Source organism: Vipera ursinii, assembly GCF_947247035.1.
Source record: "Vipera ursinii genome assembly, chromosome: 2".
Classification (NCBI taxonomy): Eukaryota; Metazoa; Chordata; class Lepidosauria; order Squamata; family Viperidae; genus Vipera; species Vipera ursinii.
In genome coordinates this window covers 121631758-121659195 of record NC_139513.1, presented here as the reverse complement: position 1 = coordinate 121659195, position 27438 = coordinate 121631758, and the positions used below count along the sequence as shown (strand labels likewise).

The window sequence follows — 27438 nt, the reverse complement described above, 5'->3', positions numbered from 1 at the left end:
CACTCCTTTCTCCCGATTTTCATTGGTCCAACGATATCGTTCGTAATCGTGCCCGCCCCTCTGATAAAATGTCAATGACATTCTGGAACGCTCAGACACCTCTTAAAGTTGTGATTGGCGGAGCAGAGGCTTCTTAATACCTTCGTAATCGGGATCCTGTTGCTCTCCAATCGTTCCGGACCCGCCCTGGAAACACCTGCTACTGCTCCGAAGCAGGACAGCCGGATTGCTCCAGGCAAGTTGCTTGCCTTAGACTTTGCATCCTTCAAGTAACTCGAAACTCTTTGATTCCGGTCGAGAGTCTCGGGACATCCGATTGATCGAAGGAGAAACATGGACAACGGGGGAGGGAGCGAACAGCGGCTCTTGCCTCGGTTGTGCTGCCCGGAAAAGGGGCCGAACGGTTACGGCTTCCATCTACACGGGGAGAAGGGCAAAACGGGCCAGTTCATCCGGCTGGTGGAGGCCGATTCCCCGGCCGAAAAATCCGGTCTGAAGGCTGGGGACCGCTTGATAGAAGTGAACGGAGACAACGTAGAGAAGGAAAGTCACCAGCAAGTAGTGAACCGCATCCGAAATTCGCCCGGGTCGGTGCGCTTGCTGGTAGTAGACTCGGAGACCGACCAGCATCTGCAGAAGCTGGGCCTGGAGTGCCGCGAAGAATTCATTCGTGGGCTGCCGGAGAAACCCGAGGCGAGGCGCGCCGAGCAGGAAGCTGCCCAGCTGGAGCAGGAGAACGAAATGAAAGCCGACGGAGAGGAAAACAACCACGTTGCCCAGCGGGTAAAAAAAAAAAATCTAAGTCTCATTCGCGGGAGGGAGAAGCGGGAGGTTACGCATGCAGCAGGTCGAAAGGTCCGTAGGTTGTTGATCTGAAAACGCGGAAGGCAGAAATTCCACAGGCGAGGACTTCCCATCACACAATCGGCAAGAGCTCACCTGTTCAATTATTTTTTTCTTGCTTTCCGCGAGGTTTTCCGAACGTTACTACTGCGGGAGCCGGCGGAACTACCGTAGACTCCACTGAATTTCTGCCAATTACTGGGCTCAAAAAAAATAAAATAAAATAAAAAAAGCACAAAATCTGCCGGAGCCACCAAGCTAATATACAATTAAGTGGGTTGGGCGAGGATTACTGACGGAAAGAAGCAGGAAAGCACGTTAAACAAAGTTTATGGTATGTTTCCGAGCAGATCTGGCAGGACGAGTAGATGCGCTTTAGAAGTAGGTAATGAAAAGTTTTCGCTGTTTGTTGTTTGATAAATAGCAAAAAAAAAGTTCCAAACTCTTCTAGATTCTCTGCCCCAGCCCGTAAATTCCCTTTGACGCGATGTGGATAAGGTTGCTTCTCTTGAGGCTATCGACAAACTGCGTTACTCTCGAGAAAGCGTGAGTAGCCATGTTGACTAGAGAGGGAGGAGGACTCGGAGGGAGAGAAATCCAAGGGAAGGCAACAGTTGTGACCCTTCTTCCCACCCGCCACCCCGGACCCGGGTCTTTCTTTCTTTCTTTCTTTCTTTCTTTCTTTCTTTCTTTCTTTCTTTCTTTCTTTCTTTCTTTCTTTCTTTCTTTCTTTCTTTCTTTCTTTCTTTCTTTCTTTCTTTCTTTCTTTCTTTCTTTCTTTCTTTCTTTCTTTCTTTCTTTCTTTCTTTCTTTCTTTCTTTCTTTCTTTCTTTCTTTCTTTCTTTCTTTTTTTAAAAAAGAAAGCTATGGGTGGCTTCCGCCGGGTGAGAACCGAGCGTGAGTCCTGCCGGCAGCCACACACACGGCTGCGTAGTGCTGCCCCTTGCCTCGGCTTGCGGAGAAGCTGAGAGCAGATTTCGGATGAAAAATTGAAGAGAGGCTCTGCAATGTGACCCCATGCCAGTCTCTGATGTCTGCTGCGTTCCCAGACGTCAGAGATACCCCGTGGGAAGAGAATCGGGCATGCCTGTGATCCGGCAGCCCAAATCGAGTTGGGGTGTTCCTTTAAAGCTCGGGGAGAAGGGGGCGTTGTCATTGTCTCCTAGCCTTAGATCAGCGAAGCGGAAAGAACTGTTCGAAGGATTTGGGCTTCACTACTAGATCCCATCAGTTTTTCCCTGTACCTGAATTAAGAGATTAAGTGGTGCCTGGTACTCTTTGTAACAACTCCTCCTCCCCTATAAAACTATTTCTTAAATGGTTAATGGCACATCAAAGCTGAAATCCTCTCCGGGCAGCCTTCTTCAATCTGCTTCATTCCCAATATGCCAGGGGTCTTCAAACTTGGCCCTTTTATGACTTGTGGACTTCAACTCCCAGAATTCCTCAGCCAGCTTTGCAAAGCTGGCTGAGGAATTCTGGGAGTTGAAGTCCACAAGTCATAAAAGGGCCAAGTTTGAAGACCCCTGCAATATGCTAAAGCTACATTTGGGTATTGTGTTCCAAATCCGAGTGTGCGTTATTAAAGAAAGGCTATCTTTCCCAGTAGGTACTTGGAAAAAGTGGGGTGTTGCCTTCCACTTAAATTACCATATTGTGGTTTACTGCACAAATATAGTCAGGTCACCTTATTTTCTTTCATTATGTCATCACATTCTAGCAAAAGTAAAGGCATTTGGGTGTGATAAATGGGGCTTGTTTTCATGTATGCTAATTTCTTTTTTCCCTTGCTACTTTGCTAAATCAAAGCAAGAGGAATTCATTTAAGTTTTTTAAAAAGCTTTAAAAATAATTAGCACCTTCCTGCATACTTCCTAAACTCTGGAAGGCATAGAATAAAACAAATCAAGTACTTACTGCTTATTTGAGCTATCATAACCTGATATTAAACATCTGGTGAATTTTTAATTGTCTCAGTGAAACTGGCCCCATCTTGAACCCTGCAGGGCATAGAGAACTTTGAAGTTTTAAAAGCAGAGGGGTAGGAAAAACGAAACCCAGTTATCTGAACAGGAAGCTGGAATTGTTTCCTGCCACTGAATCTTGTTTTGCTCCCTATTTTTTAAAACATTAACCTATTCAATTTTTAAATTTTTTTCACTTACCTAAATAATTTAGTGAGCTCAGATCTTTTCTGCTACTTTTATACATTCTAGATTGATTTATGGAGAAATTAAATGTGTTCCACTGATCAGAGAGGTAGATTTAATTCCAAGATATGTAGTCAAGTATTGCTGGTCATATTACTTTTACGTGAACTTGAGGAAGAAGATGGCTTGGTCAACCAGAAATCGTGGGCACTCACTCCATCACCGGAGGTTTTTAAGAAGAGCCTAGACAGTCACTTGTCTAAAAATGGTATAGGTTCTCCTGCTCAAGCAGGGGGCTTGACTAGAAGACCTCCAAGGTCCCTTCCAGCTCTATTCTATTCCATTCTATTCTATTCCATTCTATTCTAGCTTGCTGAAACTTGAAGCTAAATTGACTTTGGGGAGAAGGTTCAACAAACAGATGCTGTAACCAAAAAGGCCCTGTTTGGTATATCAACTAACTTAGCTCTCCTGAGGATAGACTATACATTAAATCTTTAGGAGATCATACTTTAGGGATCAACATGCTCATTCAACTATTAAGGCCTTACAAGTTTTTTTTAACTAATATCTAACATGGATTAATATAAATAACAAGGTTTTCTCTGCAATCTGTAAATATTTAAGAAATAAGCTGATGATAAAACAGTTCTTTTACTTTAGAATCCTATTAAAATAATTTTGACTGAGAAGCATTTCTCTGTCTTGGAAATCTAAAATGTTCCCCCAAGGTTCTGTGGTGGATATATGTCTGCTTATAGACCTGTAGTAGTGCATTTTGTGACTTCCTCTGTTAGCAATTAACTTTTGAGGGAGAGATGATGGGCCTCAGTCTTTTGCTGTAGGAACCTTTGTTCAGATAGCTCCCAAAACAAATGTAGAAATGTGCTGAAACCATTAAACTGAGTTTTAAAAACTGAAGCAATTAAAGAAAGATTGCTGATAAAATCAGCAGTTGGACCATTGTCAGGTCAATAGTAGTAACTCCCCTTATATTCCAGGACTTTGCTCTTGTGCTGCTTTCTATTTCTGATTTTGCTTGAAAGGAGGCTTTAGGAATGAGCACTTGCTGAAAAGCTGGTTGCAATGCAGGGGAATGAATATTCATATGATCCTAGATGTTTGAAATCAGGATTAGGGTATTTGGAATCCTGGATGTGATTAGACCAGGGGTCTTCAAACTTGGCCCTTTTATGACTTGTGGACTTCAACTCCCAGAATTCCTCAGCCAGCATGCTTGGCTGAGGAATTCTGGGAGTTGAAGTCCACAAGTCATAAAAGGGCCATGTTTGAAGACCCCTGGAGTGGACTGACAAAAAGTCAGGCCCTTCTGCCAACACTTGAGAAAGTGTTTATTATTAAGCATTGATCAAACTGGACTTACAGCAATATGACCAGCAACAACCTTCTGTGAAACAGAGAAGTCATTTGCCTTAAAAAAAAAAGTGAAAGCTGTACACATAGGGAATGTAGAAGAGAGGGAAGTACAGGCTTCCCATGATCAAGTCAAGTGATTGCGATAAGTGTTGTAACCCAAAGCTTGATTAGATTAGTTTAAATCATAAATGTCTGCCATGGGGCGGTGGAATACCTGACTTTGACTGGATTCATATCTGTGGAGAAGTGGTTATAGATAAAGGCTAGCAGGGGTATGTGTAATGTACAGCTGTAGACAGGATACAATTTGGACTTGAGTCAGCTTTGCTGGAATGTTTAATAAAGGTGGGCAGTCTATTATCCTTTTAAATATTTTGGACCATGGCTGCCACAATCCCTGCTAGGCATCATCTTGCCTATACTCCTGTCCAAAAGGTTGGGGAAGGGAACAGGTTTGGCATCAACTGAAGGGATTCCAGTCATCCAGAACAACAGTTCTCAAGTTGCACATTTGGACCTATCACTGAACCTCAGCATTGGTGGAGTTGGCTTATAAACATTCCTGCTTCTTCAGTCTTGTTTTCAGTCTAATATAAATCCTTAGCTACATTCCTACCCATTCTACATTCTTGGTTGCAGCACAGATTGACTGATTTATTATGGGCCATCAAACCAAACTCTTAGCAACAACATAGATAGGTTTTATCCAGGAATAGATTTTCTAGTTCTGTTACTACCAATAGCAGTTCCAGTTGCAAACGTATAACTGTACGCATGTTCAGCATGAAGGCTATGTCTAAATTGAATGGTTTAAATGCCTTCAAAGACGTTTAGATGATATGACATTTTAGTGCATTTGAGAAATGTCTCCTCCCTTTCCCCTTCATTTTGGAAATCCAAATGAAACTGACCTGATTTGACATCTTGATTTGAACTTCCAGATCAAATCAAACTGGTTTTTCCATATTAGATTGACATTCAAACAGCATATTTCCCGATTTGAATAGAGTTAGTGAGAGCACACGGTGACATGAAAGCTGCAGCGGCATGGAAAGTTGATGAAGAATTGGGGGAAGATACAGATGCAGAATTCAGTAGTTTTATCACTCCGAATCCTGTAGTAAAAGGTAAAGGTAAAGGTTCCCCCGCACATGCGTGCTAGTCGTTTTCGACTCTAGGGGCCGGTGCTCATCTCCGTTTCAAAGCCGAAGAGCCAGCGCTTGTCCGAGGACGTCTCCGTGGTCATGGGGCCGGCATGACTAGACGCCAAAGGCGCACGGAACGCTGTTACCTTCCCACCGTAGTGGTCCCTATTTTTCTACTTGCATTTTTACGTGCTTTCGAACTGCTAGGTTGGCAGAAGCTGGGACGATTAACAGGCACTCACTCTGTTACGCGGCACTCGGGATTTGATCTGCCAAACTGCCGACCTTCTGATCGACAAGCTCAGCGTCCTAACCCACTGAGCCACCGTGTCCCTTTAGGAATACCCAAAGCACAGGTTGTTTAATTGGAGCACCAAATCTTCCAGACTCCACTATGATCCATCCAGTAAAAACAAAACAAAACAAAAAAGCTTAAACAAATATCCTTAATACTGTATGCTACTGCCTATAAATCTTGTGCCAAAGAAAGAATATTACAGTACCTTTTTTATTTGATTCCTGCCTCTTTTGTCCTGATAGGTTGGAAACTATATGCAAACCACTGGAAGCAGACAGTCAGATCTGCATTAGTTAAGGGTTACTTCTTGGGGGAGGGGGGAAGGGAAAGGATTCTCACCATTCCCAGAAAGCATGGGTCCGTGATTGTTTGGAACTGCTAGGCATCTGGAATTTTGAGAGTGTATTATGGGCGTTCTCACAAAATGGCTGCTAGGGAAGGAATGAGCTAACCAATAAACACCCATTTATGAGAAGGTTGCAAGAAAGCAAATGTGGTCCATTTGTTCCCTGCAACATTTTTGACCTCTCCCCCAGAATAAGCCTAAATTACTGCCTCACTTTCTTATGAGCACGCTAGCTTATTTTCAACAACAGCAATGTACTGCAGCTACTCATCATTCTTATATTCTAGGAAGGCTTCTATGGGGCCCAGAAAACACGCTGGGAGCTGTCAGCTTCCCATTTTTAAGAGAAGATTGATGTAGCGGGCAGAAATTTACTACTCTTTCTGCTCCTTCAACGCTATTATGGGACAAAGTGAAACTAATTTCATTTGCCTGTAAACAGGTAGTTCTGCTTCCATTCCACAGTTCTTCTGAGAATTTTTGCTTTCTGTGGGATGTTTCTTGAGTGTCCAGTTTTAACTTTGCAAAAGAGGGCTTCACATAGATTCAGAATCCTAACCTTAACTCTCTTAAGAGAGGATTAGTGATAAGCACCATATGCTCAATTAGGGCCACATTTAATGGGCTAGGCCAGTTATATGTAAATAAAATCGATGGATATGCAGCTTTGTTATGAAACACCCCAAGAAAATTGCCCATGTAGGGTTTTGAAGGCTGACCTATGAGAGGTAGCTAAATAGTTGTCACTAAGTTTTAAGAAGTCTATTTTTCCTGCTTATTCCTCTTCTTCTCATGGACCCCCAATTTATACAGTACCTCTCATCTTATGACATTGGAAGTTGATAAGGGAAGAAACATATGTGAACATTTAGCCTGCTTGTGGTAGCTTGAACATATTTCCAAAACGTGTGTTATTGAGACCCACCCTGAATTTCACTGAGTATAATTAATACATACATACATTTTAAATAAAAAAGTCATACAATGAGTCCATAAATTGAACTGTGTCAGCAACAGCCTTTCTTGTACGTTGGGTATGCTGTAGATATGTAGAGCTCAATTCTCAGAATTCTTAGTGATGATTTTGCTAACTGAGGAATTCCAGAAATTCAGATCTACACATGTACAGATCATCCAAGCTGGGAATGAATAGTTGTATAAACCATGATTTCCAAACCTCAAAGTCTGGCTTCATACAACATGCTGAACTCAGATCAAAGAATCCACCTTAAGGCTTACTATAATGAATGAAGCAGGCCATTGTTTATTCAGAAATGTGTGTGAAACTGAGCATTGCTGATAATTAGTGTATGCTATCCAATATTAGGTTTCTTCAAAGTGCCTCAGTCATCAGTGGTCAGCTTTTGGGATGGTGGAAGTCCCAGAAGTCATCTAGCACTGTGTTTCTCAACTTCAGCAACTTTAAAATGGGTGGACTTCAATTCCCAGAATTCCATAGCCAGCCAGTCCACCCATTTTAAAGTTGCTGAGGTTGAAAAACACTGATTAGCACACCTAATCCTTACTAGTAAGTAAGCAGAATGGTATGCCTTTCCATCTTTCCTATTCTCGTAACATGTTAGTATGGCTTACATAAGAGTAAGCATTTTGTTTGTACTTGAAGGAGTTCCATTGCCACTTCTAATTATTCTGATAATTTTATCAATAATTTTTATTCAAAGATTTAATTTAAAAAAAACAATGGAAACATAGAAGAAGAAATAGGAAAAGAGAGAAAAGAGGGTAAAAGAAAAAAGGGAATAACAAAAAAAGCAATAAAAAAGAAATAGCTAAAGAGGTTATTTTTAATTTTCTTTGCAACAATTACAAATACAGCAGTTAGCACCCCTACTCTCCCTTATTGCACATTATAATTTCCTTCTTCCTATCAACAAACTTTTTAAATTAATAAATCCCCAAATCAGCAGTCTGCTTTTATCCATCTTCAACAAACTCCTCTTCTTTGTGGCAGTCCCTCAAATACTGGAATACTGCTATCATGTCTCCCCTATTTCTTTTTCTTCTTTACACTAGCCAAACCCAAGTCCTGCAGCCTTTCTTTGTATGTTTTAGTCTCCAGGCCAGACATGTCAAACACAAGGCCCAGGGGCCAGATCAGGCCCGTGAAGTGGTTTCATGTGGCCCGCGAAGCCATCCTGGAAACAGTGAGGGAACGGCCCCCACTGCCTTGGCCCTGGCCCAGAGACCCTCCTCCTGCCAGAGACCCTCAGATCTGTCCCGATGTAGAGCTGGCCACGCCCACCTAGTAGGCCATACGCACTCTAGCCATGCCCACCCAGTAGGCCACGCCCACCCAGGCCATACCCACCTGGCCCCCTGAGGGCAACCACAATGCTGATGCGGCCCTCAGTGAAATTGAGTTTGACACCCCTGCTCCAGGCCTTTGATCTTAGTTGCTCTTCTCTGATTTTTTTTTCCAAACTCTCAATATCTTTTTTGTGATAGGGTGACCAAAATTGGCTGCAGTATTCCAAGTGTGGTCTTACTAGGGTTTTCTTCTAAAGTACATGAATTGCTAACTGACAGAGAAGAATGTTAATGTTTATTTGCTTAGGAATTTTAAATATGTGACCACAAATGACCATTTTTATCTAAATATTTAAATGGAGACTCTTGCAGTATTTGCAGATTCTTCTAACGAATGAATTTTGAAGAATGAAATAAGGGAAAATGGCCAGGACTTCTTTTCTTCCTGTTCATAGTTGCAATGGGCAGAAGGAACGTGAGGAAGAGCCTCGTCGAGACAACAGTCAGACAAAAGAAATCTTGAGTCCAGGGCAGAAATGTAACCTAAGAAAGCGAAGTCAGCCTTGGTGCTCTCTGAGCTTGGTTGTTTTCTTGCAGAGGTTTCATTACCCAAAGTAGATAACCCCAGTCAAGAAACTACCAAACAAGCCAACAGCAAAAAGCCAACCAAAGCACCTGTAAGCACCTGTAAGACCAGGGGGTTGGACTAGATGACCTCTAAGGTCCCTTCCAACTTTTATTATTATTATTAAGACCATTCCCTCCAACACTGACAGAACAAGCTGAGAGCAAACCCCATTCCTTACTAGCACTAGTTTGGATAATGAAATGTCTGCAAGGAAAAAGCACAGAGCCCCAAACCCCCCCTCATTTCAACCCTGAGCTACAAATATTCTTCTTTGTTGATACTTAAGAAATAGTCTCACGCTTATTCTCCCCCAGTTTTTTGTGAACATAAAGGCAGGAAGGAGGGTAGGGCAAGTGTATTCAGACTTGAAAGATTATGTTATTGTAACTATAGTAATAAAAAGCAGTTTTAGCATTCATACCTTTGGTTTCCTAGTTGAGGGATTGACAGTAATAATATTTAAATGAATACATTTGATGAGTCTGTACCATTTTAAAAAAGACGCTGGTCTGCCTGCTCTAGAAATCTCTGTGTTGACTGACAGCAGCGATGCTGGATTTCAGGCATGCCTTTTCTGTTCTTACCCGGATAACTGTACATTATGTTATAAAATAAATGACATTGCTATTTGTTTTTATTCACTAAGGAATGAAACAAAACCAATCACAGGTTTGGTTGATATTCTAGGAGTTACCCAAATAGTATCATGAGCTGTAACACATGCCCCTTTTTAAAAAAAAACTGCAAGTTTTTCTTACAAAGCTCTAATTGTTATAGTTGTTATATACAACTAAAATATTTAGTTGTAAAAATCTATTTTGTCACTCCACCAAATACATTGATAAGGATGCCTTTGTAGATATTTCTCATGATGTACCTATTATGATCATTTGATCTCTATGTTTTATAATTTTTTTTCCAATTCTTTTGCTCGATTCTGCTGCCTTGATAGTTGCGGCTTCTACAAAAATGGCTCTTTTCAAGTATTGAGCGTGTTGTGTTGTTGATCAGTTTGTATGTGCAAAACTCCCATAAAATGCTAACATCATTTTTTCAGTTTTTCCATTTTTCTCACTTTTGTGATTGAATCGCATTCAGGAAACTTGGAAATTATAGTTTTTCCACAGATGCCAATGGAAAAATTATAGTTGGTCAGATGTTTAGACTGGATTTGATATGTTTATTATTAATATTATACCCCAGCTTGATTGAACCTGGCATCATTTAAGTGCACAGTGTGTGAGCCTTGTCCCTTCACAGCTCATGTTCTAAATGAGCTGGTCCTATTATTATTATTTTTTTATTTTATTTTAATTCCATTTATATCCTGCCCTTCTCCGAAGACTCAGGGCGGCTTACAAGCTTAGCAGTAGCCTTCATTCTATTAGATTGGATAAAACAGGTTCTCTGGGATAGGAGCCCAAGCAAAGTTGAATGTACCACATATCCTTTTTCGCTTTGAGACCAGTGGAGAATAGAGCTAAATTGGGATTAAATTTCCTGCCAGTCTGAATGAAACTGTGGAGACTCTCTTGCCCCATTGCCTTGAACCAGTAGGCCCAACTAGATAGATAGATCATTCCCCTCCATAAGTCCAACACTATTGAGAGTTGAAGCAGCCACAGACAAGCAAAGCACCATCTTAGTAAAAGCAAACAAACAAACTAAGGATAACTTTTGGGACTGAATGTCTATCATCATTCAGATTTCTTTAAATGGTGCTTTTGAGTCAATTAAAAGCTTATTTAAAGCTTTTAAAGCTTATTCTCTAAAAAAAGGAATTTTATTTGGTATAAGACAGTGATGGCGAACCTTTTAGAGACCAAGTGCCCAAACTGCAACCCCAAACCTACTTATGTATCGTCATGTGCCGGGTGGGTGTGGCCCATTGGGTGGGTGTGGCCCATTGGGTCGGCATGGCCCATTGGGTCAGTGTGGCTGCGGTGGTAAGGGCAGACTGGGTGGGACTAAAAAGTTCAATCAATCAATTCCAACTTTGCAAGATCTTTTTTTTCCCATGAGAAGTTGAAAATGATTGATTGAACCTTTTTTTTTGCACATGGTGGTGGAGGCCTAAAGCGAAAAGGTTTTATAAAACCCAGCTGAAGGCCTAGGACTGGAGCGACGGCACGCGTGCCCACAGACAGTGTTCTGCATGCCACCAGTGGCACTCGTGCCATAGGTTCGCTACCACGGATATAAGAGATAAGGGAAATAAATTTGTAAAAATTCTCATGCTTTGTCAAAAAAGCTTGGATGATGTAGAAGTTGTTTAGTGTCCTTCCTAAATTAATTTGATTTAAAATGACTCCAATCTGGCTAAAATCGTTTACCCAGCTGAGAGTGTGCCACATAGCCAGCTTTCCAAGTAGATCAGGGATCTTGTGTTGAGGTACCTAACAGAGATGAGTAGTATCAGTTAAGGCCTTGAATCCAATTAATGAAATACTAATTTGACTTTGAAGCCAGAGAAAGAGTTTTCTTTCTCCTACTGCCTAGCACGTAGAGAGCATATGTTTGAAGCAGTGATTGCCTACCACTGGAATTTGATTTACAAGAATAAGAGTTGGTTTGGAATATCTCCACAAAAGTTTCCTGGAACAAAAGGGAGTGAATCTACCTTCAAGCGTGTCCTTTAATTCCTTCACCTTCTTAATACACTTCTGCTAAAGGTCTCTGTGACAAATTGGTAAACAAACTATTTATCTAAAACTAGATTCCTTTCCTGATTCTGCAGCTCAGACCATTGTCCTGTGCTGTACATTAGAGGTGCTAATCTATTGTCCTTGATGTCAAAGATTTGTCTTTGAAATCTCCCAAGTAGTAACCATATGTAAAACAATCTGTTGAAACATTGGCACCAATTAATGAGGAACAATAGTTGGTTTGTCTTTCTTTTGATCTCCTGAAATAGCTGGATATATCAGTTTTCAAACACTAGATAGGACAGTTTGGCACAAGTAGATTGAGCAAAGATAGGAGAAAAAAGTGGAATATAATGATTACCTGCTTTGTATAAGTGAACTAAGATGTCATACAAATATAAAGTGAGAGAGAGAAAAAGATTGAGAAAGAGAGGTATGTGTGTCATTCTGATTCCCTAGGAATCCAGTGGTCCCCAACCAATACAGAAAGCTTAAGCTTACTTTAAAAGGCCAGTTAAAATATAAATCAGCTTGACCTTATGCACTTAAATTGGCATGCAAGCACCATTGGGTGTAGCTGATATATTTCCAAGCCAGTGCGTTATCAGTCATAAGCCAAATCTGCAAAGCTAATAAATAACTCTGCAAACTGAACTTTCATTTCTGATCTTAATACTCCTACTTCCGAAGAGGCAGACCTGTCTTTGTCATTCTCTTTCTCCTCCCTCTGATCCTTATGGCTTTTTTTTATCAGATAAGCAGAGAAATAGTGTCTGGATTCATATATTGGTCTGAACCATAAAGCATGACTGACAGTTTACAATGATCTGGATCACATATCACACTAACATGGAACCAAATAAGTAATGTGTCTGATGACATAGCATGAAGTTCACAGTCAGTTACTCTAACCCAGGGGGCTCTAAACTTGGCAACTTTTAGATTTGGCTGGCTAGGGAATTCTGGGAGTTGAAGTCCACAAGTCTTAAAGTCGTCAAATTTGGAGACCCCTGGTCTAGCTCATCAATAGCAAACTTCAGGGATGAATGAGCTTTTGAACCTTTATGCCTTGTACTTGCCTGATACTTGAATTAGTATCTTGGACTTTTTTCTCTAGAGAACACATTCAAGTCATTTGAGTCTATCATTGAGTCTATCTAGTTATTTCACTAGCCTTTCATTTTAGTTGAGCTGAAATTTTACAAAAGCTGGATTTCTTGTTTTGCAAATGCTCCTAGTTTGTCCCCATTGCTACATTCCCGTACCTTGGAAAGGAAATTGGAACAGTAGTGTATTCACATGTAGATATGTTTGTTGGCTTGCTGTGTGTTTATTTTAACAGAATACCCCAAATTAAATGGGCAGCAGAATAAAGAATTGTTATATTTTTTGTGATGATACCCAAAGGCTGTACTCTTAATTATTTTGTGAGGGAACAGCTAGTGCAATTGCATAATGAACAATAATGCAATTAGGTAAAGGAATCATTTCTCAACTTTATGTGCTGGAGACTATGGCTTCACTTCAAAGAGTGATGTCAACCATTCTTCACGAGGGAGGGAATTTATGCTGCTGTCCCCCAAAGCTTTACTGTAATGGCTGCAATTATTATATAATTCTTACAAGGCAGTGATGCAGTAGAATTCCTCTCTCTTGGAGGAAACTGCCCATAATCATCTCTGTTTCAATTCCTGTTCTTGTCCAGTAGATCATAACACTATCTCAAAATAACTCATTCATACATTAAACAATTAAAGTGTGCAGGAAAGTTCCCATGGCAAAAAAAGAACATAAATCATAGAGTAAATGTGAGGGTGTGTGTGTGAAAGATTGCAACAATATAAAAATGTTTTAAAAAAGAAGGCTTAAATCCCAAATATGTCCCCACTGTAGAGGTAAAGAAAATATGCTTTGATGATTTGAAGCTTTATCTAGTGTAAGAATCTGTAATCAGCTTACTTCTTGCTAGCTCCTATAGAATATATGTTTTATGTTACATTCAGAATGTTTATTGGACATTGATACCTATCCTTTTGCAAAGAACCCAAATACTGTAATTGTTTCTTCCCCCCCCCATTTCTTTCTTACTTATGCTTCAAGCATTTGAGCATGAGTATGAACCCAGTTCTCTAAAATTTGGCAAATACTTCGAAGTTAGATGCTGTGCAGTGTGACATTAAGTTTATGGATAGGTTTGCATTAGGCACTGGGCTGTGATTGAAATAGTTTTGGACTAGCCTGTTGTGTAAACCCAACCATTGTGATTTGTAAATCAATGTTTATGGCCTATTGTGTTTTAGGAATCCAGCTAATTGATAATTATGGAGTCCTTGGTGCTCTCAGTTGGTTGTTTGCTTGCAGACATTTCATTACCCAGTAATGTATCATCAGTGCCAACCAATAAGTTTAGGGTCTTTCCCTGTTTGGTCTAGTAGTTAAGGCATCAGGCGACAAAGCAGGAGACTGTAAGTTCAAGTCCTGTCTTAGCCATGGAAGCCAGCTGACTTTGGGCCAGTCACTCTCTCTCAGCCCAACCCACCTCACAGGGTTGTTGTTGTGGGAAAAATAGGAGGAGGAATGTGTGTTGGATATGTTCACTGCCTTGAGTTATTTGTAAAAATACACACACACACATACACAGAGTAGCTTGCTTTTTTGGAGAAGGTATAGTTTTCTCCTTGGTAGTTTCTTGAATAAAGTGTTGTTTTTCTGCTTGATTATTTGCCTAGTGTTAATCCCTGCTTAATTGGGTGTTGGCTGCTGGAGGGGAAGTATTCTGATCTTTTTGCTTCCTTCTTAACTTTTTTATTTTCTGTTTTGAATTGAGTATAATATGGTTTGTTTTCTGTGTGTCTTTTGATGGCTGATTTATCTAGATGCCAAGCTTTCAGAATTCCTTAGTATTTTGGGATTTAGCTTGGTCTAGAGCCATGGTGGCGAACCTATGGTATGAGTGCCACTGGTGGCATGCAGAGCCCTCTCTGTGGGCACGCGTGCTGTCGCCCCAGTCCTAGGCCTTCAGCTGGGTTTTATAAAACCTTTTCACTTTAGGCCTCTACCACCATGTGCAAAAAACCCAAAAGGTTCAATCAATCAATCATTTTCAACTTCTCATGGAAAAAAAAAGATCTTGCAAAGTTGGAATTGATTGATTGAACTTTTTAGTCCCACCCAGTCTGCCCTTACCACCGTAGCCATGCCCACACAATGGGCCACACCCACCCAATGGGCCACACCCACCCAATGGGCCACGTCCATCCGGCACATGATGATACATAAGTGGGTTTGGGGTTGCAGTTTGGGCACTTGGTCTCTAAAAGGTTCACCATCACTGGTCTAGAGTCAGTCTGGGGTGTAATAGTTAAGACATCTGGCTAGAAAACTGGAGACTGTAAATTTTAGATCCATGTTAGTGATAAAGCCAGGTGGGTTACCTTGGGCCAGTCACTTTCTCTCAGCCCTACAAAGGAAGCAATAGCAAACCACTTCTGAAAAACCTTGCCAAGAAAACTGCAGGGACACGTCCAGGCAATTCTCCAAGAATTGGACACGATTGAAAGAAAGGGGAAAAAATGAAGTTCAGTTTCCCAGTTGAAGTTATGGGTGAATGTGCCCAACTTTTGGTTGGATTTATGAAGTGGTATATCAGACTTGTGTATTTTGTGGCATCTATAGAAATGTGGGAGGATGGTCTCTACTGCTTTTTTTATGCCATTGTTCTTCTTTTGTGATTTAACCTTTCTTAGTTAGGTCATTCAAGATTCTCCTGATCAGATTGACTCAGTTGGTATTTATAGGGAGGGAGGTTTCTTTGTCCTCTAGTAATTATTTGGCCCTTTGTATATCTTCTCTCTTGTCTCTCCATGACAATTGTGGTTTGACCTTTATCTACTGGGAAGATGGTGATGGTTTGGTCCTTCTTATGTTTTTGAGGGCTTCTGTTTCCTCCACTTCTGAGTTGGTTCTGTTTCTATGTTCTTCCCGTCTATGGGATGGTTGCCTTATGTTTTCTTGCGTCTTTGTGGTGTGCCCTTATGATTTCAAATGCTGCTTCTAAGGCTGCAAAAAATTCTACCTGATTCGTATTGTCTATATCAGACATGTTAAACACAAGGCCCGGGGGCTGGATCAGGCCCGCGAAGTGGTTTCATGTGGCCCACGAAGCCATCCTGGAAACAGTGAGGGAACGGCCCCCACTGCCTTGGCCCTGGCCCAGAGACCTTCCTCCTGCCAGAGACCCTCAGATCTGTCCCACTCCTGCCCAGGCCCCCATAGGCACCCTTGATGCAAACGATGTAGAGCTGGCCACGCCCACCCAGTAGGCCACACACACACTAGCCACGCCCACCCAGTAGGCCACGCCCACCCTGGCCACACCCACCCGGCCCCCTGAGGGCAACCGCAATGCTGATGCGGCCCTCAATGAAATTGAGTTTGACACCCGTGGTCTATATTATAATTGAGGTCCTTCTGCAGGATATGTTTTGTGGTTTGATAATGGCAGCTGGAGTGTTGTTGACTACTCATTTGGGTTCAGGTATATCTTTGCTGCTGGGGTTTAGCTTGAGCTGTTTGGTTTGGAGTTTCGTTTTTCCTTTTTTCAGCTTGTCTTAGAGAGATAGCCTTGATATGGTAGCTGTTAGTGTTTTTGTGTGTTCTGGGGTCACGGTTTGTTCCACTTATTCCCTGAGATTATCTGCAGTGTACTGTATTTCTCTAGCCTGAGGCCAGTTTCTATAATCATTATCCATTTCATTTTTGGCTGTTTTGGGTGTTTATTTAATAAACATCATTTCGACTGCTTTGGTATTTAATTAATAAGCCATTGGTGTTTAATAAACCATGGGTGTTTATTTTAACAAGTTATTAAATAAAAATAAGCAATAGCTTGGTATGTGAATTCACTTTTCCTATAGATAGCAGTCACCCTACCACAAAATATGCTGCCTAGGGCCATGATAGGGAGGGGAGGGTCTTCTCAAGGTGCTGCCGGTTAAAGATTGCCGCGGGTAACACCCAGGGGTAGGGCCTTCTCAGTGGGCGCACCTGCCCTTTGGAACCAGCTGCCCGCGGAGCTTAGGACTGCCCCCCACCTCCGTTCATTCCGCCGGGACCTGAAGACCTGGCTCTTCGAGCTCTCTGGCCCAGGCTGAGAATTTTTTAATTTTAACTGGGTTTTTATTTTTTCTCAGGGTTTCATTTAATCTTTTTAAATTTGTTTTAACTTTCGTATTGATTTTCTTTTAAATATCCTGAGTCCTTCGGGAAAAGGCGGTATATAAATCTAAATAAATAAAATAAATAAATAAAATAAATGATAGGAAAGAGTAAATGGATTTTTGCTATCAAAGCTGCTGAGTCAGCACTTCCTCCTTTTCCCTGCTTGTGACTTGTCTCTAGGTCTGTTAATCGTTCCCGAACATTTATGACTCCTTCCCTTTGTCCATCCTGACCTCTTCATTAGGAGAGGCAGCCACAGTTCATGGTGAAAGTTTTCAGTGCTTAGCAGGGCCAGGCTGGTAGCTGGTAGCAGAGAGAGGAGCCACTGAAGAAATCAGAGTAAAAAAGAGAAGTCAAGTTCTGCTATATATAATGGAGACAGTGGTGGGATTCCAATATGTGAACAACCGGTTCTCTGTGCAGATGCCACTTCCGGAAGTCCATTCTGGGCCTAGGCAACAAAAAAATAGCTACTGGTTCTGCTGAAGTGGTGCGAACCAGCTGAATCCCACCACTGAATGGAGGGATAACAACCAGCTCCGCTGCCCGTATCTTGGGTTATGGAGGTAGAGGCTTCTGGGAATTATTTTGTGATATATGTGGCTACTGGTTCTTCACTGTTAGAATACGGTTAGGAAAACCCAGTTTAAAATCCACTCTTAGCCATAAAGTTTGGGGAGTGATGTTGTGTTAGCTGGCAGTTTTCAAGAACCCATTTTCATCGCATTGTTTTTAGGATAATTAGCCCTATTTAGTGTCATGAAGAATCCATCAGATGAGGAACGATGAGCAACTACTTCTTCAAAAGCCATTTTTCACTTACAGCTTTTAGATTCATATTTCTGAAAGGAATAAGGACTGGCTTTATGTCCTCTCTGTTATGGCTGAGTAACACTAAGGGACATTATTAATGACTTGGAATGATCTAATGCCATATCTATGGAGATTCTCAATTATTTATTTATTATTTATTATTAATTAAACTTATATACTGCCCTTCTCCCATAGGACCCAGGGCGGTTCACAAGGCAATTAAAACATTACAATATAAAAATTAATAACAATTAAAATAGATTAAATTTTCCTTAATTAAAATCTAAAACCCCTATAACTCTGATTAAAAACCCAATTACAATAAGTTAAAAAATTATCCAGCTCATGGTTCTCCCAAAGGTGCTTTCAAAAGGCAACTGGACTTTCTTACGTTTTTTTCCCTTGAAAACGTTTTGCTTCTCATCCAAGAAGCTTCTTGAATTCAGAACGAAGAAGCTTCTTGGATGAGAAGAAAAATGTTTTCAAGGGGAAAAAACTAAGAAAGTCCAGTTGTCTTTTGCAAAGAACCTTTGGGATGATCTAATGTCATGTTATTCATGTCACTCAAGAATGAATTACAACCAGTACAGCATAATTACAATGGAGAGACATTTGCTGGAATTTTATAGATTTCAAACCCAGGTGAGAGCATATGTGAAGGTGCTTTGCTCAGATAATTGCACCACTTCCAGGCTCCACTGGCTGTTGTCTGACATCACGGTACAGCCTAGAGAAGAGAGGGACTACTTTCTGTTGCTTGCACGTTGAAAAGAAATAAGAAATAAATTGCCCATACAGGAGCATTGAGTAGTTTGGGCTAATAGGAGGTGTCTTCATCCAACACATCTAAAAGTTGGGCTTGACTGACAATTCAGAACATCTCAGAGGGAAGGGCAAGATAAAAATGGAACAAAGAGCAAAATGGGAGGGCCTCAAATTCAAAGTACATTGAGAATAGTCTCTTGACAAAGCAGGACATAATTCTTCAGTTATGTAATATTGCACTCCTTGTTCTGCTTACATCATCCACTCTTGGTTTTTTGAAAAAAAATATATTTATCAGGTTTGTCCTGCCTTTCATTCAGGAGATCAAGACAACACAGAGCTCTCTTCTCTCTATTATTCCTCTCACTAATAACTCTGTGAGTTAGGCTGGGCTGAGTGACTGCTGCAAAGTTACTCCATGAGTTTTTTTTAAGCTATGGGGAGACTGGAACCTGTGCTTCCCTTTTTCTCACCCAGCATCTTAACTACTGTGAGTGGTTCTAATATGTCTCCTAGGTTTCCATCTTATAAGACTTTGTCTAAGTGCACCTCGGTTATCTCTATGGGATGAATTTCCTCTGTGGGATGGTATTGGCCAGGATTGTACAGCTCCTTTAAAAAAAGATGCAATTTGTTTTAGTTGACTTTTTTCTGTTTGGAAGTATTTCAGTAGCCTTGCTGTACAGTGTTTTGGCAATAGAACTGAAAAAGTTCATAGAGTGCTAGAACATTTTTTATAAAGTTTTAATTTCAAGGCTTTGCAATATAGGCAGAACTTACAATAATATGCCTAGGTACAAGTTTAATTTGCATAAAATAGCAAAACAAACTCTTAATTTGCTTCAAGGAAAGAACTGCAGTACATTTAATTTGCTAGGCACTTGTTGCACTTAAATTGTTGGTACATTTCACTGTGTGACTGAATTGCTAACTATTAGTAATTTTAATTGAATTCAAACAGTTCTAAATCAATTCTCATAGCATTTTTACAGTATATTCATACAAATAGCTATTGTTTTGTCAGAAATAGATAGATAGATAGATAGATAGATAGATAGATAGATAGATAGATAGATAGATATAGATAGATATAGATACCTATCATCCATCTATCATCTATCTATCTATCTATCTATCTATCTATCTATCTATCTATCTATCTATCTATCTATCTATCTATCTATCTATCTATCTGAGAGAGCAGTACAATTACAGAATGAGAAAATGTTGTTTTTCCTTTCTTGGTGACTGCTAAGCTTGTAAGCCGCCCTGAGTCTTCGGAGAAGGGCGGGATATAAATGGAATTAAAATAAAAAATAAAAATAAAATAATCAAAATCTCATTTCTGTACTTGTTGGCTTTGGTGATGCTGGGGCAGCAAGCAGTGTTAATTTGCATAACTCCACTGAACAGCCATGATATTCAAACATCTGTCATGTGGGATTTTAACATGTAAAGTATTCCATATCTTGCTGGTAAGCAACTCTGAAAGCATGTAACCACTTAATCAGAGTAATCTATGAACTATGCCAAATTCTCTCAAAATCTGCAGATAGAATAAACTCAAGATGTCAGGAGAACAGAAAACATTGCCGATGATCTTGCTGATAAATAAACTTCAGGATGTGGCATCTGCTGCTGGCGATGGCAATCCTCTTTCTCTCCAACTAGCTGCACAGCTTCCCCTAAGGACTATTAAGGGAGATAATGCTAATTGGAAGTGGCTTAAGACACAAATCCTTATCAACAGGTGGTTAATGATGTCCTTGTCCTTTGCTACACCTTTTATTGCAGCTGAGGAACAAAGGTCCCTCCTCCACCCAAGGGGTTGGTGCCAAAGAGTCAAGAATGAGTAGCAGAGGGTTAAAAAGTAGAGAAGGAACAGCTGAATCTGCACAATATTCTCTCAGGAACCTGGTTAATAGTTTCACTGTTCAATCATTCCCAAGGCAATTTGCTGGAGATGAACTTTCCCCCATTCCACTCCTTGCTCTCACTGCAGAAATCTTAGGAAGGTTGATGGTTTACCTTTTGAGAAGGATGAAGGAATGTGGCTCTGCTTCTCCAGACCTTACAGTGCTGGTACAAAGCAAAGCTGTCTACTCTAGAATTGGATTGGATTGGATCTGTTCCACCAGGATCCAGTCAATGTCGAAAAGGAAAGAGGGAGACTTGATGAAGGGGATGACGTGCCTTGCCCTCACTGTTGCATGCATTATATTGGCTTTGTCCAACCTTCTATACAGGTGGCATGGAGAAAGGAGGGGTCTCATGAATAACTCCCTGCAGGAATTCATTGGCACATGTAGAGACAGTCTGGTGTTTCTTTTGATTTCAGCCCAGGTAGAAACCTCCATGGGCACAGCTGAAGGTGAAATCTATCCTCTCCTCCCTAGCGCTAGGGGTGAACAGCTATGGAAGCATATCAGAGAAAAAGCCAGCCCTGAACTAAGGAGGCATCTCCTGACAGTGAGAACAATTAATCAGGGGAATGGCTTGCCTCCAGAAGTTGTGGGTGCTCCATCACTGGAGGTTTTTAAGAAGAGATTGGACGGCCATTTGTCCAGAATGGTATATAGGGCCTCCTGCTTGAACAGGGTGTTGGACCAGAAGACTCCAAAGGTTATTCTGTTATTCTGTAATACTGTAATATGTCCTCAGGGCAGAATTATGTAGAGCATCCTGCTTTCATGTGAACTAACTGCTCTGGCTAGTAGTTGCTGAAGGCATTCTAGTCTCTGAATCCTGTTTGATCCACCTCTTAGCTAGATATTCATGACTTTGACCTAGACTAGGGCTACACCTTTTTTTTCCAAGTTCAGGACTTTGCTTGTGGTAACATGCTAAAGTCACACTTCAATCATCATTGAAAGAGAAAGGATTATAGGAGTTGCTTTACTTAATAATAAAGTTGGAAGGGACCTTGGAGGTCATCTAGTCCAATCCCCTGCTCAGGCAGGAAACCTTATATACCGTTTCAGACAAATGGCTGTCCAATTCCCTTCTTAAAAACTTCCAGTGTTGGAGCATTCACAGCTTCTGGAGGCAGGTTGTTCTACTGATTAATTGTTCTGTCAGAAAATTTCTCCTTAGTTTTAGGTGGCTTCTCTTTTTGGTTAGTTTCCATCCATTGCGTCTTGTTCTGCCTTCAGGTACTTTGAAGAATAGCTTGACTCCCTCCTCTTTGTGGCAGCTCCTGAGATATTGGAACACTGCTATCATGTCACCCTTCGTCCTTCTCTTCCTTACACTAGACATACCCAATTCCAGCAACTGTTCTTTATATGTTTTATCCTCCAGGGCCCTGATAATATTTGTTGCTCTTCTTTACATCTTTTCTAGAGTCTCAACATCTTTTTTACATCATAGCGACCAAAACTGGATGCAGTATTCCAAGTGTGGCCTTACCAAGGCATTGTAAAGTGGTATTAACACTTCATGTGATCTTGATTCTATCCTTCTGTTAATGCAGCCTAGCACTGTGTTGGCTTTTTTGGCAGCTGCAGTACACTGCTGGCTCATATCTAAGTAATTGTCCACTAGGACTCTGAGATCCCTCTCACAGTTACTACTATTGAGCAAGGTACCACCTATACAATACCTGTGCATTTGGTTTCTCTTGCCTACCGTAAATGTAGAACTTTACCTTTTTAACCATTGAATTTCATTTTGTTACATATCGCCCAATCTTCAAGTCTGTTAAGATCCTTCTGTATCTTAAGCCTGTCTTCTGGAGTGTTGGCTATTCCTGCCAGCTTAGTGTCATCTGCAGATTTGGTGAGTTCCCCATCTATCCCCTCATCCAAATCGTTGATGAAGATGTTGAAGAGCACTGGACCCAGAAGAGCGCCCTGGGGCACCCCACTACACATTTCCCTCCATGTAAATGCAGTTCCATTGAGGACCACACGCTGAGTACAGCCGGTCAACCAGCTACGAATCCATCTGCTGGTGATGCTGTCTAATCCATGTTTTTCTATCTTATCAAGTAGTAGGTTGTCGTCTACTTTATCAAATGCCTTACTGAAGTCCAAGTAAATTATATCCACAGCATTCCTCTGGTCCACTAATTTTGTCACCTGGTCAAAGAATGCAATAACTGTACTGTGGGAATGTGGCTGCTTTTGGCTATTGGAACAGGAAGGTCACGGTTATGGAAAGCTTTTCTTTTCTTGAAACTTAACCCAGGCAATACTTCACATGGCTTCAGTGCCGAAGGGGAATCTCCAGTTGAGGTTTCCACTTCCTGTAGGAAACAGACACCTCCTCTCTTGGGCTGTGAGGTGAGGTCCATTACTGTGTCATTTTGTGACAGTTCTCAGAGACAGCATTCCTAAGCAATTTTCTCATCTTGATTTGAGAGTTTGAATAGTGAATACAGTCTTGTGAGTGAGTGACTTACTTTGCACCTTTACTGAATCAGCTAAGTGCATGTGAGTTCAGTTTCATGGCTTATAGTTTTGAAAGCTTCTGCTATTCAGAATACTGTAGCCCACTCAATTTCCTTTGGGACCTCTGTTACATTCCGTACTGAAAAATTCCAGTATCAGAGGAAGCTTCCAGGAATAATCTATTGTATTTGTTCGCACAGTGAGGAAGTGCAGAACCTGGGTGTGGTAGGGGTGGGGATTGGATTATTGTAGGTGACAGAGTTCTAAATCTTTGATTAATGACAGGAGATCTTTGTAATATGCCCCAGTTTTTCCCAGGCTAAAAGTCTCTCTCATTTTCCATGAGAGGCATTATTGCTCTGTGTTTCTGGAAGCCACTATGTTGGAGAAAGAAGTACTCAATTGCTGGTTGCTATATCCCAGACTTTGCCTCTCTTGAGTTCTGGGCTTTCTGAATCTTGAAATCCCTTTTGCAGGATTGTCATCAGTTCATATACTGAAAAAGTTCATTTGCAGGTTCTTTCTTTGTCCTGTTTTAGAAGCTGTCATCCTTGAGGCTAGTCCTAAAGCTAGAGTGCAGCACACGTGAAGATGGGATGAACAGCTGTGTGTATCATTTGAAGAGCATGCCACATTCCTCTGGCTTGAAAGTCTAATATTCTTTTGAACTCCTGCTCACTAGCTGGGATATTTGCATATGTTAGAGTCCTGTTTACTTTATTGGGATAGCCTTGGCTTTTGTTTGCTTAACAAGCTTGAAGCACTTTCCCCCCCCCCTCCTGCTAGAGTGTTGTGTAGTGGGTGATTCTGCACTCTGCTGACGAAGGAACTCAAGCCAGTGAATGTATAGTGCTGAATTTGAAATGGGGGTGTAAGTAAATTTTGGGAGATCTTCTTTCTTTGGAAGAATCCATCTCAGCTGTCTCTGTGGTTCATCTTATGCTTTGCGATGGGGTCCCGGGAGGGTAGGTAACAGGACTACTGCATTTCTGCATCATTGCTCCATTTGTATTGTGTGAGATGGGATCTCTTGGAGAGGTGCCATGAAATTATCAGCAGGGCTAATTGGAAGGAGGGGTGTGGATCCTACCAGGGCACATCAGACAACTGGCTCCCTAGGCACACTCACAATTTATGAAAAAATGAGTCATGGCTATTACCCTGTTTCATGAAGAATTGTCCTGACTGGCATACATTTGGAAAGTTCATGGGTTTGGGAGTGGGTTTTTTTTTTGTAATAGCAAGAGAGATGGAATGAGGTGTGTAAAATTTAGCTTAACTATCAGCAGCATATTGAGATGGGAGATAAAGAAAGATATTGGTGGTCTTTATAAGTGCTGCTGGTTACTGTGCTAAATTTGTTTTTCTTCTAATGATGGATGAATATTTGTGCCCTCTTCAATCCAGATTTGACTTGTCATCTTGTCACTGCTTGGCAAATTGTCTGGCCGCAACCCCTGATCATAACAGGATGAAAATTTAAAAGAAAATCACCAAGCATTCTAAGAAGTTTTGGTAAATAACTGGGGCAGTTATGAGGCTGCAAAAACTTTTATTATTAGTTTGACAGCTGCTTCTAGAAGAAAGTCAGAGAGATGAGTTTGTATGCAGAAGGCAAGTGAAGATTGAGAGTTGTATTCAATTCCTACGCGGCTGATGCCTGAATGAAATGGAAGGGGAGGGGCTGTGTTCAAAAAATATATTGAAGTGAAAAGAGACAGCCTCTGTGATCAACATTTCTGAGTTTATCTGGTAGCTGGCTAAATTTCTCAGCAGAATGTCAGGACTTCTCTGTTGCACATTGAAAATTAGAAAGCAATAAGAACATAATTTGATGAGAAGGTAAATGGGATGCTATGAATTCCTGCCACACACCTCCTGTTAAGAGAGCTAAAATAAAAATAGAGAGGAATTTAAGAAGAGAGAGGGAGAGGTTTGATATGAAACCCTGTTTCAGTGTTTAGAGGATCAATAATTTCTTAAGCAGCTATTCATTTTTCCTCTTTGTGTAAGTAACAGTGTTTTTGTGTGGTCATAATTTGTATGGAATCTTTCCTGACTTTGAAAGTCACTGAATGGGTGTATTTACTTTATCAAGAAAGGCAGTCATTATCCAAATATAGCAAATGTGTATGTAGCACTTATATTTCAGTCAAGGTTCTAAACGTTTGCTCAGCTGGCCAGCAATGGTCTTGTTTACACAATTTGACATCCAAAATTAAACCAGGCTATTGTGTTCAATTAGCCTGCATACCTCAATGAGATTTCAATGAGATGATCCCTGGTGGTGCAGTGGTTAGAATGCAGTATTGCAAGCTAATTCTGCCTTCAGCCAGGAGTTCGATCCTGACAGGGCACATGGCTTCCTTCCAAGATCGGTAAAATGAGGATCCAGATTGTTGGAGGTAACATGCTGACATTTGTAAATCGCTGAGACAGTGTTTTAAAACACTATGAAGTGGTATATAAGTCTAAGCCCTATTGCTGTTGCTATTTCCAGCAGCCTTGCTTTGTGTACTGCAATTAACTGAAAATAGGCAAAATTTTAACTTAATATGGTATTTCTGTGAGATATTTTGGAGCATCATATCAAATGTGGCAATTTCATGTCTCTTCAGTAGATCATTTTTTTTAAAAAAACTCCATTTATATCCCGCCCTTCTCCTAAGACTCAGGGCGGCTTACAATCTAAGAAGCACAAATCAATGTGCTTAGCACATTGGAATTTTATTTCCCCCCCTCCCAAGATCTGGAGATGATGAGATAACTAGTAGTGTTTATATTTGTCAGAATATACTGTGTGTAGTCCCAAAACTGATAATGTAAGAATTAGCGCTACAGTAATGGACTCCAGAAGATGGTAAAGGACAGGAAGGCCTGGAGTAACATTGTCCATAGGGTCGCAATGGGTCGGACACGACTTCGCAGCTAACAACAACAACAACTACAATGGAATGATTTACCATCTACCAAAGCTGAAAATAAAATCTTGATCTGTCCTGACTGAAAGAAAACCACGAATAGTCCCACTCTATCTTTGTGTAGGGTGGGTTAATCTTTAAAATCCCCAATGGAATTTTAATCTTTGGAACGCCAACATTGTATAAACACTTCTTAAGTAGAAGTGGAAATACTTTTAGCTCTTATACCGCATTTCCTGCATCCATTGATAGCATTTACAGAATCAGTTTACACCAACTGGGTGACTTTTAATATGCAAATAGGGAAGAAACAGGGGAAAAAAACAATTTAAATCCATTCCTATTTAGTCAAACCCCTGATTAGTGTGCTCACCAATTGATAAAATTGAAATTATTTGACTGCAACTAAATAACATCTTTATGCTTAAGAGTAGAATCTGAAACATCAGGTCAGGTCATACAGTCCACGTACTTTTTTTTTGCTAGTTTGCAGGCTCAGAAACAAAGGAGAGATTATGAAATTAATGGATTTCTAGTATAAATACAAATTTAGCCAACTGGATCTTATTTATAATGATTGATTTTAACTCTCATGTATTTTTCCTTCTAAGTAGAATAGCAGAAATCAATCAATCAGAACAGAGCTGGAAGGGACCTTGGAGGTCCTCTAGTCCAATGCCCTTACCCAAGCAGGAGACCCTATACCAGGGGTGTCAAACTCAATTTCACTGAGGGCCGCATCAGCATTGCGGTTGCCCTCAGGGGGCCAGGTGGGTATGGCCAGGGTGGGTGTGGCCTACTGGGTAGGCGTGGCTAGAGTGCGTATGGCCTACTGGGTGGGCGTGGCCAGCTCTACATCGTTCGCATCAAGGGTGCCTATGGGGGCCTGGGCAGGAGTGGGACAGATCTGAGGGTCTCTGCCAGAAGGAGGGTCTCTAGGCCAGGGCCAAGGCAGTGGGGGCCGTTCCCTCACTGTTTCCAGGATGGCTTCGTGGGCCACATGAAACCACTTCACAGGCCAGATCTGGCCCCCGGGCCTTGTGTTTGACATGTCTGCCCTATACCATTTCAGACAGGTGGCAATCCAGTCTCTTCTTAAAAACCTCCAGTGATGAAGCACCCACAACGTCTGGAGGCAAGCTGTTCCTCTGGTTGATTGTTCCCACCGTTACACGAACTTTCTCCCTAATTCCAGGTTGCTCCTCTCCTTGATTAATTTCCATCCATTGTTTCTTGCCCTGCCCTCCGGTGCTTTGGAAAATAAGCTGACCTCCTCTGCTTTGTGGCAGCCCCTCAAATACTGGAATTTAATTAGTTTTGTGTGCATAGATTGTGGAGAATCATTAATTGACTTTCTAAGAGAGTGTGTATTTTTGCACTAAACTGAAATTTATTTCAAATCAATTTCTTTTTAAAATGGTATCAATCATTAATGTTTTTTTTAAAAAAAATCAGCTTTATTAAAATGAGCCAATTGGTCGGCAGGTTGGTGGGCCAAATCCCGAGTGCCGCGCAACAGAGTGAGCACCTGTTACTCGTCCCAGCTTCTGCCAACCTAGCAGTTCGAAAGCACGTAAAAATGCAAGTAGAAAAATAGGGACCACTCCGGTGGGAAGGTAACAGCGTTC

General features: G+C 41.1%; 1 protein-coding gene across 1 annotated transcript in view; it reads left to right on the top strand.

Annotated features, from left to right (window-relative positions):
- The first annotated feature begins 114 nt into the window (after window positions 1-114).
- Window positions 115-27438, top strand: part of NHERF1 (NHERF family PDZ scaffold protein 1) — a 71451-nt gene continuing 44127 nt past the window's right edge. The window contains exon 1 of the mRNA XM_083353141.1: window positions 115-783. Coding sequence (XP_083209267.1) covers window positions 334-783 — 450 coding nt within the window. The 5' untranslated portion in view covers window positions 115-333. The remainder of the gene's footprint in view (window positions 784-27438) is intronic.